The 16,738-nt window shown below is 44.8% G+C and overlaps 1 protein-coding gene across 1 annotated transcript in view; it reads left to right on the top strand.

Moving 5' to 3' along the window:
• Positions 1-12,005: 12,005 nt before the first annotated feature.
• LOC143133436 (solute carrier family 12 member 9-like) overlaps positions 12,006-16,738 on the top strand; it is a 30,946-nt gene continuing 26,213 nt past the window's right edge. Inside the window, exons 1-2 of the mRNA XM_076293199.1 lie at positions 12,006-12,157; positions 15,920-16,076. Coding sequence (XP_076149314.1) covers positions 12,006-12,157; positions 15,920-16,076 — 309 coding nt within the window. The remainder of the gene's footprint in view (positions 12,158-15,919; positions 16,077-16,738) is intronic.

Below are 16,738 nucleotides of genomic sequence, written 5' to 3'. Positions count from 1 at the left end.
AAGAATTCCTAGCTGTGTTAGCCCCACATCTTAAGGCCAGCAATGGCACACCTGCAGAACTGGCAACAGCCACTCCACAAGTCTCGCAAAGCCTAAACCCAGGTCAGGCTACACGAAGTCGGAGACCAGAGGCCGATCGAGAAGGCTATCTCGGCCATGGATTACAAGAGCACCGCTCAACTCGGCACTCACCTGTGCGAGTATCTTCAGCCACACCCATGGATATACCGGACACTGCAAATCCATTTACGGCTCAGCTGGACGTTATTCAACAACGGGCTCGGAGTGCAGGCCCCTCATGGATGGTGTCTGATTCAGGTCCTGAGGAGAGGGCCAGAGGCATGGAGAGAGGACGACAGCGCTTCACAGCTGCCACCCCACGAGCGTATGGCCCCAGTCCGGCACGTCCCGATGCAGGTCGATCCACCACATATGATGGTCCTAGGCCAAAAATGGCAACATATGAAGGGAAGGAGGACTGCGAGTCATTCTTGTTGCCTTTTGAGAGACTAGCTCGGAAATATGAATGGAACGGTGCTGAAAGAGTCAACAAGCTGCATGAATGCCTTCGTGGGGCTGCCATGCGCTATGTATGTTCACTCCCGGAACACATCAGAGAGGACTACACTCTGCTTAAAGAACACCTGACTCAACGGTTCGGTCAACATGACCCCCCAACAACTGTTCGCAGGAAACTTGGAGAACTGCGACAATCAAAAGAGTCTTCAGCTGAGTTTGCAGAGGAGGTAAGGCGCCTAATAACCCTGGCCTATCCTGGTGTGGAAATGCAACTGCAAGACCAATTAGCAGCAGATGCCTTTCTTAAAGGTTTAAAAAATCAGAAATTAGCCTATGAGGTCATGAACAAGGATCCGTGCACACTAGCGGAGGCTCAGAAGTTAGTGGAGGCACATGAACACAATTACAAGGCTACTGTGGGGCGAGAGCTGGACCTGAAAGATAGAACAAGGCGTGTGTCCTGGGCTGATGATGATGATGACATGGCACCACTATCTCGTCGCATTCAAAGTCTAAACCTATGTCACAGCTGATCAGTTTAAAGGACTCATTGAAAAAGTTGAGCAAATGCAGTTGGCACTTACCCGTTTGCAGCCAGTCATGAGTGACCGAAGAGAGCAGAGGTACTCAGACCATCCCCCAGGAAGAGAACATAGCCCAAGCCGTGACAGAGGCCACGGGCAGCCGCAGCAATCGTCTCAGCCTGAAAGTAGAGCACGGGCCAACGCTGGAAGTCCTCTCAGGGGCACTAAAGGGCTTTGCTACCAGTGTGGGGAGGCGGGGCACTTCAGGAGAGAGTGTTCTAGGTCACCCAGCCCGTCCGCTCTCCACAAGACAACAGGCGAGCGTGAAGCAGTTTGTGAGCGGGCCCAGTCCCCAACACTGACTATCAGTCGTGCCACTAACCGAGGTCCAAGCCTCCACATAGCAGTGAAGGTCAATAACATTCCGGTCCAAGCAGTAGTAGACACAGGGGCTGAGGCAACCATTTTGTCTGAAGGACTTTACAAGCAACTCTATGGAGATGATCAGCAAGCCTTTGAGAAGGCAGTTCTTCACAATGTAGAGTCCAACAGTGAAATGTCAGCCATGAGTGGAGTGCAAGTGGTCTTCCAGATAGGAACCCACACATTTGATTGGGATGTTTATGTGGCCCCAATTCATGATCGTCTTCTTTTGGGCCTGGTTTTCCTCAGAGCTGCGAACGTCACAATTCAGGCCACCGGCCGTGTGTTCATTGAAGGAGAGCCAATCCCTGCAAAGATCATTGGAGGGGAGGGGCCAGACTACTCTGTTGCCCGTGTGCTGTTGGAAAAAGACATAACCCTGCCACCAGAGTGTGGTGTGGGGAGAAGTTGACCACCCAAGACCAGGAATCTCTGCAGTATTGGAACCTACTAACATAACGGAGAATGTGTCCTCAGGAAGTGCTGTTACAAATATGGATGCTCGTGTTCCTGTCCGGCTGTGCAACCTCTCCCCGGATAAGGCTGCTTTGCGCAAAGGAGCATGCCTTGGAATCCTGATTGAGGCATTCTCAGATGACTTACCGGTTTAGTCTGACATGGGTGTTGAAAGCAGTCTGGACAATGACCCTAAAAGTGCTCCGAAGATTGGGAGGGTAGTCACAGCCAAGGCTACTGACTTACCTGAGCATATCCAAGCCTTGTACACTGCATCTGGAGAGATGCTCAGTGAGGAGCAGCAACAAAAATTGATCTTGTTGTTATTAAAGCACCAGGCCCTCTTTGCTGCATCTGATACAGACCTGGGCTACTTCTCTGCTGTCTCACACCAAATAGACACTGGGGCATCTAGACCAGTGCGCCAGCCAGCAAGGCGAACCCCTCTAGGATTTCAAGATGAAGAAAAGAATCACCTTCAGTCCATGCTAGAAGCAGGAGTAGTTACTCCTTCATCATCCGAATGGGCATCACCCGTAGTGGTAGTCCGTAAAAAGGATGGAGGTGTGCGTTGGTGCGTGGACTACCGCCGTCTAAATAGCTTGACAACCAAGGATGCATATCCTCTGCCTAAGATTGAAGAGTGCTTAGATGTTCTAGGTGGAGCTTCTCCACTCTTGATCTACAAAGTGGATATTGGCAGATCGCCCTAGACGAAAAAGATCGGGGAAAGACAGCATTCATCACAAAGTATGGCTTATATGAGTACACCAGGATGCCTTTTGGGTTGTGTAATGCCCCTGGGAGTTTTCAGAGGGCAATGGAGTTAGCCCTGCGTGGACTCCAATGGGACACACTACTAATATACCTTGACGACATCATTATCCTGGGCAAAGATGTGGAAGAGAGCCTGGAGCGTCTTACGGAAGTCTTTGAAAGATTGCAAAGTTATGGGCTAAAACTGAAACCTTCAAAATGTCAGCTTTTGAAGGAGGAAGTCCTATTCTTGGGGCATGTTGTTAGTGGCGAAGGCATACGCCCTAATTCAGCACTGGTTAGGGATGTACAGGATTGGCCACAACCTTCAAGCAAACGGGAACTCCAAGCTTTCCTGGGCCTGTGCAACTATTACAGAAAGTTTGTCCCATCCTTTGCAGAACTAGCAAGCCCTTTGACACGTCTTTTAAGGAAGGAAATCCAGTTCCAGTGGGGGGAGGAGCAGAAAAAGGCCTTCCTGCACTTGAAGGAAAAGCTTACATCCTCTCCAATACTGGCTTACCCTACTAGCGAGGGGAAATTTGTCCTTGACACAGATGCATCAAACCACAGCATTGGAGCTGTACTGTCCCAATATCAGTGGGGAGAAGAAATAGTAATTTCCAATGCGAGCAGCCACTTAACACCAACTCAGCATAGATACTGTGTAACCAGACGGGAATTACTCGCTGTGGTTAAATTCTCCCGTCAGTTTCGCCATTATCTTCTTGGCAAAAGGTTCCTGTTGCGGACAGATCACAACAGCTTGGTATGGCTTTTCAGGTTTAAGAACCCAGAAGGGCAATTAGCAAGATGGCTAGAAGAGATGAGCCAGTACGACTTCGAGATTGAGCACAGAGAAGGGAGGAGACATGCAGATGCATTGTCGCGCAAAGATGCAGATGAGGGAGAAGAATGTGACTGCTATGAAGCAGGACGAAATGTGGCTTCTATGCCATGCCATGGCTGTGCACACTGCCAACGACTCCATCAGCAATGGGCCAAATTCATGGATGACGTGGATGATGTGGTTCCTCTTGCAGTCAGACGTTTAGCAACAGACAAGGACGAAGGAAATCAGTCAACAGAACGACCATCAGATACAGGAGCCACGCAGATGGACACTTCATCTATAAACTGGCTTCAGCCGCTAAGTCGAGAAGAATGGGCATCAGAGCAGCGGAGAGATCCTGCATTATCCAAACTACATCAGTGGATTGAAGCAGGAGAACTGCCCACACGAAATGAAGTGTCTCTTGAAAGTCCGGCTGTGAGGAAGTACTGGCTTTGCTGGCCCCAGATTGAGTTGCGCCATGGAGTTCTAGTCTATCGGTGGGAAAAGGCAGACGGAGGACAACCCCATTACTTGCTTTTAGTACCAACCTCAATGCAAGAAGAATTCATCAGGGCTTGCCATGATCCGCCTCAAGGGGGCCACCTGGGAATCGGCAAAACTTTTACAGCGCCTCAAACAAAGCTATCACTGGTATGGGATGGCTGGTGGTGTGGAACTCTTCATACATAAATGCCAGAGCTGTGCAGCACTCAAGACTGCTGGACCAACAAAGAAAGCAGCGCTGCAGTGTTACCAGGCTGGAGCACCCTTGGACCGCCTTCATTTGGACATGCTTGGTCCCTTCCCTGTATCGGCGGCAGGTAACAGGTATATCCTGGTTGTAATAGACCAGTTCACACGGTGGGTGGAAGCTTATGGTGTACCAGATCAAGGAGCAGAGACTACAGCCAGAAGACTGGTGTATGACTTTATCTCACGTTTTGGGTGCCCCCTGGAACTCCATAGTGATCAGGGTCGCAACTTTGAGAGCACTCTTTTCAAGATGTTATGCCAGCTTCTCGAGATCACTAAAACCAGGACTACGCCATACCACCCTGCTTCAAATGGCCAGGTAGAGAGATTCAACAGGACTCTCCTACAGGTGATTCGAGTTCCTGAGTGAACTGGAGCAGGGCCTGAAAGAGGCACAGGAAGCCGCTAGGGAACACCTAAAAGCTGCTCAAGAACGACAGAAGCGGATCTATGATGTCAGAGCTAAAGGGAAACCATATGCTGTTGGAGATTTGGTCTATGTCAAGGACAGTACCAAGAAAAAAGGATTTAGCCCTAAGCTCCAGCCGCCATGGAAAGGCCCCTGCATCATTGCCTCTTGCTTGGGTCCAGTGCTGTATGAAGTAATTGGGAAGCGAGATAGGAAGATCCTGCACCATGACCGTCTGAAGCCCTATACAGCTGACATGATACCTGGATGGATACGACGAAAAAGGCACGAGATTCTCCAGAGAGACCAGCCCCCACAGCGTGCTATCGACTCGCTTGATGAACCCAGCAGTAAGCCAAAGAATTCCTCTAGCTCTGCGGATGAGGAAACGGGACAAGTGGAGCATGAAGGTCGCGGACGTCAAAGAACTGCGCGACGGCGCCGTCAGGCCCGCAAGAAAGCCTGTCAACCCACCCCGATGGAAAAGGCGCCACTGAACCAGCCTGACAGCGTCCCGACACCCTCGCAGCACCTGACCACTTCACGAGGTCGTGAGGTCCGTCCCCCTGTCCGTTACCAATTATAAATGGACTCCCATCATTACAATCAGTTGTGACACGTTATGCTAATGCTTTAACGACTCATTTATTCTTTGACTTTTATTAATGATGATTGGTAGTTTTCATTAGTTTCCATGTTAAAATGTGTTAAGTTTACATTTGAGTTTGAACTTGCATTTGTACTGAAGGGACTCAGTATTCTTGGAGGGGGGCAGTGTAATGTATGCCTGCTTTTAGTTCAGTTAACAACGTTAGTGCAGTATCTTATCTGGCCGGTAGGGTCTGAATGTAATTTTCTTATAGTGTGTGTACACGGAAGTGATTCAGTTTTGATAGCTGCATATTACCCACCATATGGCCCTGGCGAGATAACTCTCCCTCGTCGGAGCTAGGTGACTTTTGCAGCCCTGTTGTAATGCTACATACTTCAGTAAACAACTCAACTTTACCTTGGGATTCATGTCGTGTCATTAACCTTGCCTCGGAGACTGTGAGTACGATATATCCATTGATTGATGTCAAGACGGGAGTTCTGAGCTAGCCAGCTGGCTAACTAGTCTATCCAGCAGACACTTTAATGATTAGACAAAAGTAAAGACACGACAATATATATTGAATTTGAATTTCCCCTTGAGGACTTGAATTTCCCCTTGAGGATCAATAAAGTATCTATCTATCTATCTATCGATCTATCTATCTATATGACTGTTTATGCAATAGTTTTTTTTCCTACTAATTTTAACCCCAACCCCATTTTGGATGTCTACAGAAGTTACCAAATATATTTTGGCGAAAGAAAAATAATTATGTGTGAATTACCTTCAAAGATATAAATGCCCAATTTTAGGGTCTGGGCTGCTTGCTTTTGAAGCTGGCTGTACATATTTGGTTTTGCTTTCTGCTGAGGCTGATTGTTTTTCACCTGTGTCTGTAGTAGCCTAGGCTACTTGCCAAAGACATGTGCACTGGACTGGATTCCCTTCAATATTTTTTTCAAAGTTAGACTAAGCTACATATTTTAATAAGCCTACTTTATATAATTTACTATGTGCATCTATTGTCCAATATGCAGCACAGCAAATTAAAGTTAATCCACTACTTTACATTTTGCATACCAGTTGTATCTAAACCAACCAAAGCTTGACTGAAACATTGTAAAACCATTAACTTGTTTTAAATTAATTAAGAGACAGGTCCTCCTCGCATGATCCTGCTGAAAACTGCTGGTTTCATCTCAAGCACGCACGTATTATGAACACACGTTTTTTTTTATGTAGCCAGTCGCCGACATTCAAAAAATATGCGGTTATAGTTCACAACTTTTGCGAAGTAGGCCTAGCCTACTGGGAAACACTGGCAAGCAAGCTGCTGGCAGATATTACAGGTAGGCTATTATAACTTAGACAGATATTTTCTTCCCTAGGCTAGGCCAGCAACACACGCTGGAAAGATGCAAACAGATCAACTTAACATATACAGTATTTCCTCCTGATTGCGAAGCACTGCACATAATTTGACCAGCAGTCTTCGCGTCCATAGTTTGTGAAAGGATGCTGCGTCCGAGCAACGATTTTAGATGCCAAGCGCAACTCCAAAAAGGAGAACAAATGAGCGTCCGGCTTGAGGCTGCGCCGGACGCCAGACAGGGCTTTTAAAATCCATATGTCCGGCCTAAATTCGAACGTATGGCCAACCAACCTATCGCTCTTTCTTTCTCTTGCTCATTTTACCGTAGGCTTCCTCATTCCACGTAAGCTACCTATATATCTCTCTGGCCTCAGCTACACCACGAAAACGTCAGGCATATTATTTTGTACATAGGCCTACTGTATTATTACTGTTTTCACTCCTTTAACCACACCCTTGAAAAACATCTTCACTCTGCAACCACTACACTTCCTCCCGTAGCCTAATAGCCTAGTCACTTTTACAATTGCGTTTTAAATACACGAAAATGGATTGAGACATCACTCGCTCTCTTGCACTCGCTGGCAGTCCCATACGCACATTTAATACCTCTTTCGAAAATTCAGTTGTATTTAAGACTATTTAAGGATCCGCGGGAACCCTGCTTTCTGAATGAAATAGTCTGACCTTCTCCATGAATTTTAATTCTATGAACTATGCGCTTCTTCGTTGGTGTTCAGCCGTTTCTTCTTGTGGTCGGCGGACTGGGAATCGAAACTAGGAATCGAAATTTAAACTTTTGAACGATTCCGGGAAAATCGCAAAGATAGTCCCGGTTCCAACCAATACTCGATATTCGATACCCAAGCCTAGCAAACATAGCAGATAGTTGTCTTGTGTCATACATTACATGAAACATTACCACATTATGGGAAAAAGTGTTAGGTGAGTGCGAACGTCCAAAGTGCTAGCCACGTAGCTATGGCCCAAAGTTATATTCTTGCGCAACAGCATGTTGCCGTCGCCACACCGACGCAGTTAATTCTGTCCATAGATCGGTACAAAGTTATGCTCTCTCAACGCTGCCATCCATAAGGTAACAGTCCATAATGTGATGTAAAAGTAATTTAGTGAATGTTAAGGTTGTGTATGCATGTGTGGGTACATAACCACTGATATGGAGGGAAGATGAGTGCCGACAGGGCACAAGTCCTGTGCGGTCATGTCTCGACCGTCACAGTCAGTTTTGTGGAAATTATGTAAGCCTACGCATGTGAGCCATCAAACTTTAAGGAAATCCTAAACCTGACCATATACAGCATGCAGCAAGCATTCTGGGCTCTATGTTCTGTGAATGATGTAGTTATTAGCCAGTGTGAGTGTAGCATCTAGTAATTCTGAATGTGATCTCATTTCAAAAGTTGGTGAATGTTTTAGTAAATGTGAGTCTGAGTTTTTGTATCATTATCCCCAGTGTGATTTTCCCTGTTTTTCCTGTCTATTTGCCACCCTTGGCCTCAGGTTTGTGCAAGTTTACAGAAGCCCTTGTCAGTTTACCATCCTGTGCCACTGTCTGAATACTTCTTTGTGTGTACCCAATAAACAGCAAGGAAGCCAAAGACAGAGAGCGACTTGTGAGATTGTGTCAGTGTTGTTGGTCAGTGGGACTGGAGAGACAGGAGAATGGCTGAAAGACTTGGAGCAGAAGCTGCAGCTTAAAAGCATATTCGAACGAGCTTGCTAGACTGCAAAATCAAGGCCCCTGTCCACAAATAACAGCAGGATGGATCGATCCAACACCCTGAGACCTGTGCAGGAAGAGGTCTGGTGATTGCACATCCACATAAGCATTAGGAAGTACTTACCTGACGAGCAGCAGTATTCCTCTGGACCAGGTGGGGGATTACTGTGGACGTGACTGCGGTGGGTTGGCGGCCGGGTGGATATGTATATGGGAGCTGCATGTCCCATCCACGGCCCAAGCAGTCTCTGGGCCTTCCCTGCATTTCGGTGAAGAAGAAAGATATTTTGTACCACTTCGGCATTGATGCATTAAATGGCGTGGCTGGGTCCTGCTGGTTCAGCTCGGTCGAAGAGCTGACACCAAATGCATGTGCAAAGACTGCCATCTTCATAAGCCATAGACTCTGGCAGGGACCGCATGACGAGTACAAGGTCAAGCAGCTGCTGGTGCCTCTCTGCCTGCAACTCCTACAAATGGTCTATGGCTTGGCAGGGGCCAGTCATTTTATCATTAGAAAGACACTCCAGCTTCTTCAGGTTTGGTTCTACTGGCCCTCCTGCCAGTATGATTTGAAATGGCATTTTCATGCATTTGTGTGAAATTACATGTTCACTCAGTGTTGGACAGACAACATGGGGCCCAATTGCCATATCCAAGCAAGGGTACCACTATGTCTTTGTGACATACTTCAAGAAGTGGCTTTAGTGCTGCCACCACAGATGATCGCCTGGTCAGCAAGATGTTCCGTTTTGATGCACCTGACGAACTGCATGACAACAGGGAGTTTGTTTTGAGGCTGCTGTGTTTGGCAAGGTCTAGCAACTGGATGTGAAAAACATTCAGACTTTACCACTTCACCCACAGAGAGATGGACTGGCCGAGCATTTGGCTATCTATGGTGTTCAAGTGTGAGACAGAGGATGATAGGCTACAGCAGCCAATGGATGGGTCTGTGGCAGCTGACTAGGCAGTCAGTGAGAATAGACCTCTCCAGAATAAGTCCCGCCTCCTAACTTCCGTATCCATCCAACCTTCGGTCGTCAAATGTCTATGGGAAAAAACATGGCGTTTTGAAAGATCGTACCTGTCAAACTCTGTAGGTGACAAAGTAGAAAAAGCTGCTGGGCAGATTGGCCTACACACTTCTGCCATCTACTGTCATTTCCCATAGACATTTGACGACCGAAGGTTGGATGGATACGGAAGTTACGGAGGCGGGACTTATTCTGGAGAGGTCTATGGCAGTTGTTCACCAGTGGACGAGGCTGTGCCAGTGTGACTGTAGCCAGTTGGACCGCAGCTGTGCAGTATGTACACTGGTAAACCTCCTTCCCGACGCTGGAGATAGAGCTAGCAGCCTGGGCTTTTAGCTCTATTGCCTGATTTCAACTCCCGATCTGAGGTGCTGCTGTTTGCGGGTTCGAGTCCAAGCGTGTGCAGGTCTGAGCTGCACATTTCAACACAACATTACATTACATTACATTACATTACATTACATTTAGCAGACACTTCTTGACCAAAGTGACTTACATATTTCAGCTATATTACAAGGGATCACATTGTCCCCGGAGCAACTTGGGGTTAAGTGCCTTGCTCAAGGGCACAACTGTGGAAGCCAGGAATTGAACCGACAACTTTCAGGCTACTGCACGCTAGCCCAGCTCCTTAACCACTACACTACCACCGCCAACAACACGTTGGGTATCTGGTCGGGCCTATTTGGGTTACTGAAATTTTGAAAAATAAAATTCAAAATTTGACTAATTGGTATGCATCAAATTATCAGTCATTTTAATAGGAGTAACCTTGTGAGCTTGGTTGAGACCACAATATAAGGGAATTTATGATTTTTTGAAATTTTTCAGGTAAATGTCATTACCATCACATCATCTAATATGTACATTTTAAAGATGAAATGATCAATCAATGATCAATCAATAATGTTATGGTTTCACATGAAGTCTATTTTATCTTGAACTTATTAGAATTGTTGAATTTTACTTACAACATGAATTATAGTCGTTTAAGTATCTTATTTTTTGATTTTTTCACTCGACCCTGGCTTGGAATTTCATTTATTTGAAATAAATGCCGTATATCATATCAAACATGCCATATGTCAAATTAAAAAAATATCTAATTAATGTCATTTATTGTAATTTATACATAATCTATTGGCAAAAATATGCATGGTGATGGGGATGACATTGCAGTTCTGGTAATGACATTTGTTGCGGTGATGACAAATTACTGATCGTAATCTATTGCAATTAAATGTTTATAATTTAGAAACCCAAGTTGAACTGACTTTGTGAAAAAAAAAACTTATTTCTTTTAAAAAGAGTACTTTAAATGTATCTGCAAAAATGTCATCACCAACACAGTCATCATTACCACTACATTTCAAGCTATAAGGTGCTGGTAATGACTGTGTTGGTGATGACATTTATGCCGAAAAACTACCCTGAGAAGCAAAAATTACCATTCAAGTGTAGCTAGCTTTCTACATGTAATGTACACCATTTAAACTATTAGGCCTAAAGTAATTTTAAAATTTCAGGAATATTCAAAAATACAGAAATACAATGAGTATGGTAATGACACATAATAAGTGTACATGCCCAAAACGAGGGATAAAGAGTAGGCCTAGATTTTCTTATGTTTCTGGACATCAAGGCATCAATCTTTCTGCTGGACACCCATGTATTCCACTGTAATATTAGGTGACCATGGTTACCAAATATTTTTTTATGAAAAAACAGTAGCAAAGTGCCTTTATGTAGAGTGTGCTGGTAATTATAATAATTATTTAAGCAAAATAAAGCAGGAAATGCATATATATATGCATAATGTGTGCATGCAGTGCATTAGTTCAGATAACATTTAATTCATATGCATGATTTTTGTAATTAAGTTTTGATAAATAATGTTTGAGATATGGCACAATATGTGAAAACTCTGGTTGCGGACAACACCAAAACACTGATATTGTACCATAAAATACCAATAAAATGTGTCTAAATCATGAGTAGGAGCAACCATTAAAAAAAGTCTAGGCTTGTTTTTCTTTATACTAATTAGTGATGCTAAACATTATTAGATTTAATGTGTTTTTATTAGAATTACACCCTGTGGACAGAAATAGGCCCCAATTCTGGGAAATACCCGGTTACGCCAGCTGACTAGGCAGTCAGTGAGCAAGGCAGAAATTCACCAGTGGACGAGGCTGCGGCAGCTGACTAAAAAATCTTTTAATCAGTTTACTGCTCAGACCCTGTTTTGGCCTCTACGCTGACTCCATATATGTCTTAGGGCACCTTCACACTAGACCGTTTGGTCCGGACCTAAGTTTGTTTGGACCAATGGTTCGGTGATTTTTGCTAATGTGAACGCAGTCTACCAAACCCGAGTGTGGACCAGGGTCCACTAGAAAACAGTGGTCTGGGGTAGGCCTATGGTTCATTAGAACTCCAATGCAGTTTGAATGCTATCTGTTTCAAAACCAGGAAATAAACTGCCGTTTTTGTGACATTGCCAAGCGATATTGGTAAATAGAAGCTAGTGTGAGATAAATGGATTGGACACACACTGAGAAAGCCAGAGTCAAACATCACAAGACATGCACTTGACTGGAACCCCCAAGGTGCGAGACGCAGAGGAAGGCCCAAAGACTCATGGCGAAGAACCACCAGAGACGAACTTCAGAAAATTAACATCACCTGGAAAGAAGCAAAGAGGAAAAGCCAAGACCGTGTTGTCTGGAGGCAGACCGTAGAAGCCCTGCTCTGCCCGGAGCGAAGAGGAATAAGTGAAGTGTGACATAAATGGACCCAGGTCCGCAAACAAAAATGTAATGTGAACAGTCTGGGCTAGGGGAGATGAGTAATCGCACTCGGATATGGTCCAGTTAAACTGACCCAGTGTGAAGGCTACCTTAGAATAATTTTCAAGATTTTACTGATCACATTTGAGACTCCCAGTTTTACTTATTTATATTTGATGTCTTCATGTTATTTGCACCTGCATGTAGGCTTTGAGATCCTCTGGTAGAGTTCTTTTAAAGGGACACCAGGCAAGCCTGATGCTTTTTCTCTACGAAACTCCCCCTCGCTCGGTCTGAAGCTCTTTTCCTTTTCTTTGCATCTTCCGTCAAGGGTTTTCGCTGCTTCTTCGCCGGCTCTGCGATTATACACACGTTTGCAACAATCGCTAGCGTTTCGTTAGCCTCCCTCTGTGCTGTGGATGCAGGATGGAAACTGAAACTGCTTTGGTCGCCGGGTACGATACACTGAACTTGCAAGCGGGATATTCTTCCTACAGGCAGTAGGGGCGGGCGAGAGAGTCTTCATTCGCCCTGTAATGAGTCATTTAACCATATACCGACTTACGAAGATAAGTAATTAACACGAAAACGTTGCCTGGTGTCCCTTTAACTGTTCCATAGACCCAGCTAAAAACCGGTGTTATACAGTAACTGGCTTTCATGTTAACTGGCTGGACTGTTCACTTTGCCTCTGGAGTTAACGTAACCGCCCCCTTCTTTTGCAGATGTGTTCAGCTGATGATTTAGCCTCCGATACCTGGCAGCAGATTCCTCTGTTTAACTGCGTTCAAATAGAACGAGGCTGAAGTTAGCACCACTTTCAGATCGCGGGGGAGTTAATTTTCCATTCCACCTTAAATATTGCAATTTTCTACCACAAGGGGCCAGTGTTGACCGCAAATCCGCGATAACACAGGCATGTGCCTGTTGCAGATGAACAGGCATTGTTCACAGACGTTCAAAAGCCTGTATATCTTTTTTCTGTTGACTCCATTGCCGAATGTTTTGATAAATGTTGCCTTTCTGTGTTCTATTAAATAATTTGGTCATTTAGAAGGGGGGGGGGGGGGGTATGTAGAGGGTGGCAGATTATGTAGTTTTTTCTTTATTTTCTGTGCTGGATCTTTTGATACATGTTTGTGTTATGTTTTCTATTAAATCATTTTGTACATATTGTGTGTGGGGGGGGGGGGGACTGGTTATGGAGTTGGTAGCAGATTATGTATTTTTCTTTACTTTCTGTGCTGGATCTTTTGATACATGTGTATCAGATTTTGACGTTTTTCTACAGTAAATGTATACCCTACGGCCTATATGTCATTTTGCATCGGATTTTTCAACACATTCTATAACTACACTCTCTCCTCTTTCCAATGACACCCCACTTGTGAAATTCTATGGTGGAAAATGGCGTTTTTAGCCCTTTGAAAATATAGTATGTATTTGTGAAATTGCAGAATTTCAGCACTTGAACAGCCACACTCATCTCAGGAATGATTTTGCAAGGGATCTTTCACCACATTCTGAAACTACACTCTCTCCTCTTTCCAATGATATCCCACTTGTGACATTCTATGGTGGAAAATGGCCTTTTTTGCCCTTTGAAAATATAGTATGTATTTTGTGAAATTGCAGAATTTCAGCACTTGAACAGCCACACTCATCTCAGGAAGGATTTTGCAAGGGATCTTTCACCACATTCTGAAACTACACTATCTCCTCTTTCCAGTGACACCTCATTTGTGAAATTCTATCGTGGAAATGTGACCTTTCCACCCCTTAGAACATATAATATGTATTTGTGAAATTGCAGAATTTCAGCACTTGAACAGCTACACACATCCCATAATGCCCTTTGCATCGGCTGTTTCAACACATACCGAAACTACACTCGCTCTTCTTTCCAATGACAACCCCCATGTGAAACCCCCATCGCATAAAATGGCTTTGTTTTCGATTAGAACTCCCAAACTCATTGCAGTTTTTATACACTAAAATTGGTCCCTATTGGTCAAGACCAGGGGTGGGCAAACTGCGGCCCGCGGGCCGGATCCGGTCCGCTGAGCATTTCATTTGGTTATAGCTGCTCGCTATTTTTTTCCTGCGATAGAGACGACGTTGGTTAGCTTAACTGCAAACTGCTTTTCACTCTCCTTAGAGAACGTTTACAATGTCAATGTCAAAACATCATGTTAAACTAAGTTAACTCTTAGTTATCTCCTTTGCAGCAGATCTAACGTGAACCTGCAATCCATTTAATTGGAAACGCGTCTGCACTCACGAGGGAGAGAGAGCCGCAGGTTCCAGCTGGCTTGTCATTGTTGATAATTGATATCTCCTTCTTATAAGAAACTTTTAAAAGAAAATCATGAAGGCAGCAGTAGTTCCCTCTACTGACCATTTAAAAAGTGTGAGAGGGCCATACCGTAGCAGGCAGAAGATCATTGAGAAATAAACGTGAATTAAATCGACTGTCTTAAAGCGACAGTGCACAATTTATACATTTGTTAAACAGCATAAAATGAGCAGTATTTTTAAGCAATTAATATTTTAAAAGAAATATTTTGTCATACTAAATTGTAGGCTATACATTTTTTTTTATATGTGTGTCGTGGGGGGGGGGGGGGGGGGGTGCTGGGGGGGGGTGTTGTTGTGCGGCCCGCCGGACAATTTTCAAAACCCAGTGTGGCCCTTGAGCCAAAAAGTTTGCCCAGCCCTGGTCAAGACTGATTTGTTGCAAACAATTCCACCGTATATGAATAGTTCCAATGACATCCCCCATGAGCAATTCCATCCAAAAAAATAGGCTTTTTTAATTTCAAAATCCTCAAGCTATTATTCTGATTGTGGCTTTCAACACTACATTTTCTCCCTATCACTCAAGTCATTTGGCACATTTCGGTCATTTTGGGGGCCAAGCAGTGAAGCTGCGAAGCATCATTACTGTTTCTACCTTTTCTTATTGGGGGCCAGTAGCAAAGCCCAATTGTATATTTACGCTTTCCTATTATTCGGGACCAAGCAGTGTAAGCACCCATTGTGTTTGTACATTTTCCTATTATTGGGGGCCAAGCATCGAAGCTGCAAGGCACCCACTGTGTTTATATGTTTTCCCATCCTAAAAACACACAATAAATGTAGAGTCTTTTTACCACTGTGGGGGCGCTATAATCACAGGATGTAGGCTCATATATCAGCAATGCTTTTGCGTACCGACACAAAACTTAGTATATGGACTTAGGACCCCATCCCGAGGACACACAATATATTTGGTGACCTTGGACCACTAGGAGGTACTAAAGTTACAGAAAATGAGCTCATATCTTGGCAATGCTTTCTCGTACCGAAACCAGACTTGGTTCATGGATTCGCCACACAATAATGTTGGTGATGTTTGGTCACTAGGGATAGATTAGATTAGATTGGACTCAACTTTATTGTCATTGTGCAGAGTACAAAGTCAACTAAATTCAGACACTGCTCTTGCTTGCTTGCCTGCCGGTTCACACCTCACCCCTCACCCTCAGTGCAACATGCACCTCCACCATCAAAGGCTGATGCACCCCTCCCCCACAACGTGATCATGAACAATGCGACTACACTAACGCTGTTCACCAGCCACCAGTCTACAGCCACCAAATACCCCTCATCCCCCCTCCTCTGGACAAGGGGAAGAGTGCTGTGAGTATCATGTTCCTTGACTTCTCCAGTGCTTTTAACACCATCCAACCCCTCAGACTGGGTGAAAAACTCCTGCAGATGATTGTGGATGCTCACCTGGTATCCTGGATTGCAGACTACCTGATAGAGCGGCCACAATTCGTCAGACTGAAGAACTGCCTATCCGACACCGTGATCAACAGCACTGTAGCTCCACAGGGAGCAGTGCTCTCTTCAGTCCTGTTCAACCTGTACATGTCTGACTTCTGCTACAACACAGAGTCATGCCACATGCAGACATTTTCAGACGATACTGCAATTGTGGGGTGTATAAGGGATGGGCAGGAGAAGGATCTTTACACTGGCTACCTGTTAAAAGTCTCATTGACTTAAAAATATTACTTCTAACATACAAAGCCATAAATGGCTGGGCACCTATATTAAAGATCTTTTAGTACCATATTACCCACCTAGACTGCTACGATCACAAAATACTGGACTTCTTGTAATCCCAACAGTAGAGGCAGAGCTTTCTGCTACAGCGCACCCCTCCTCTGGAATTAACTCTCTCCATCAATTTGATTAGCAGACACCCTCCCTATTTTCAAGTCTAGACTTAAAACATACATCTTTAGTGCCTCCCATAGTTAGGTATGGTGTAGTGTGGAACTTCAGGGTTTTTTATTGGAATGGACCACCTCTGCTGTGTCCTCATGTGACTGGCACCCTAGTCATGCGTGTCATGGTGGCAACTGACTACCCTTCACCTTCACCTCTGCCTTAGGTATGCTGCCGTAGCATAGCGCTGTCATGGACTTTTCATGTGTCACGCCGTACAACTCTGCTTCTTTCTCTCTCTCAACTCCCCC

The sequence above is a fragment of the Alosa pseudoharengus genome, unplaced genomic scaffold (assembly GCF_046254945.1).
Source record: "Alosa pseudoharengus isolate Yale_2024_CS ecotype anadromous, Long Island Sound unplaced genomic scaffold, YU_APseudo_1.1 YU_APseudo_1.1_scf_2, whole genome shotgun sequence".
NCBI lineage: Eukaryota > Metazoa > Chordata > Actinopteri > Clupeiformes > Clupeidae > Alosa > Alosa pseudoharengus.
The sequence above is the reverse complement of the archived record's forward strand: the minus strand, read 5'-3'. Positions and strand labels throughout refer to the sequence as shown.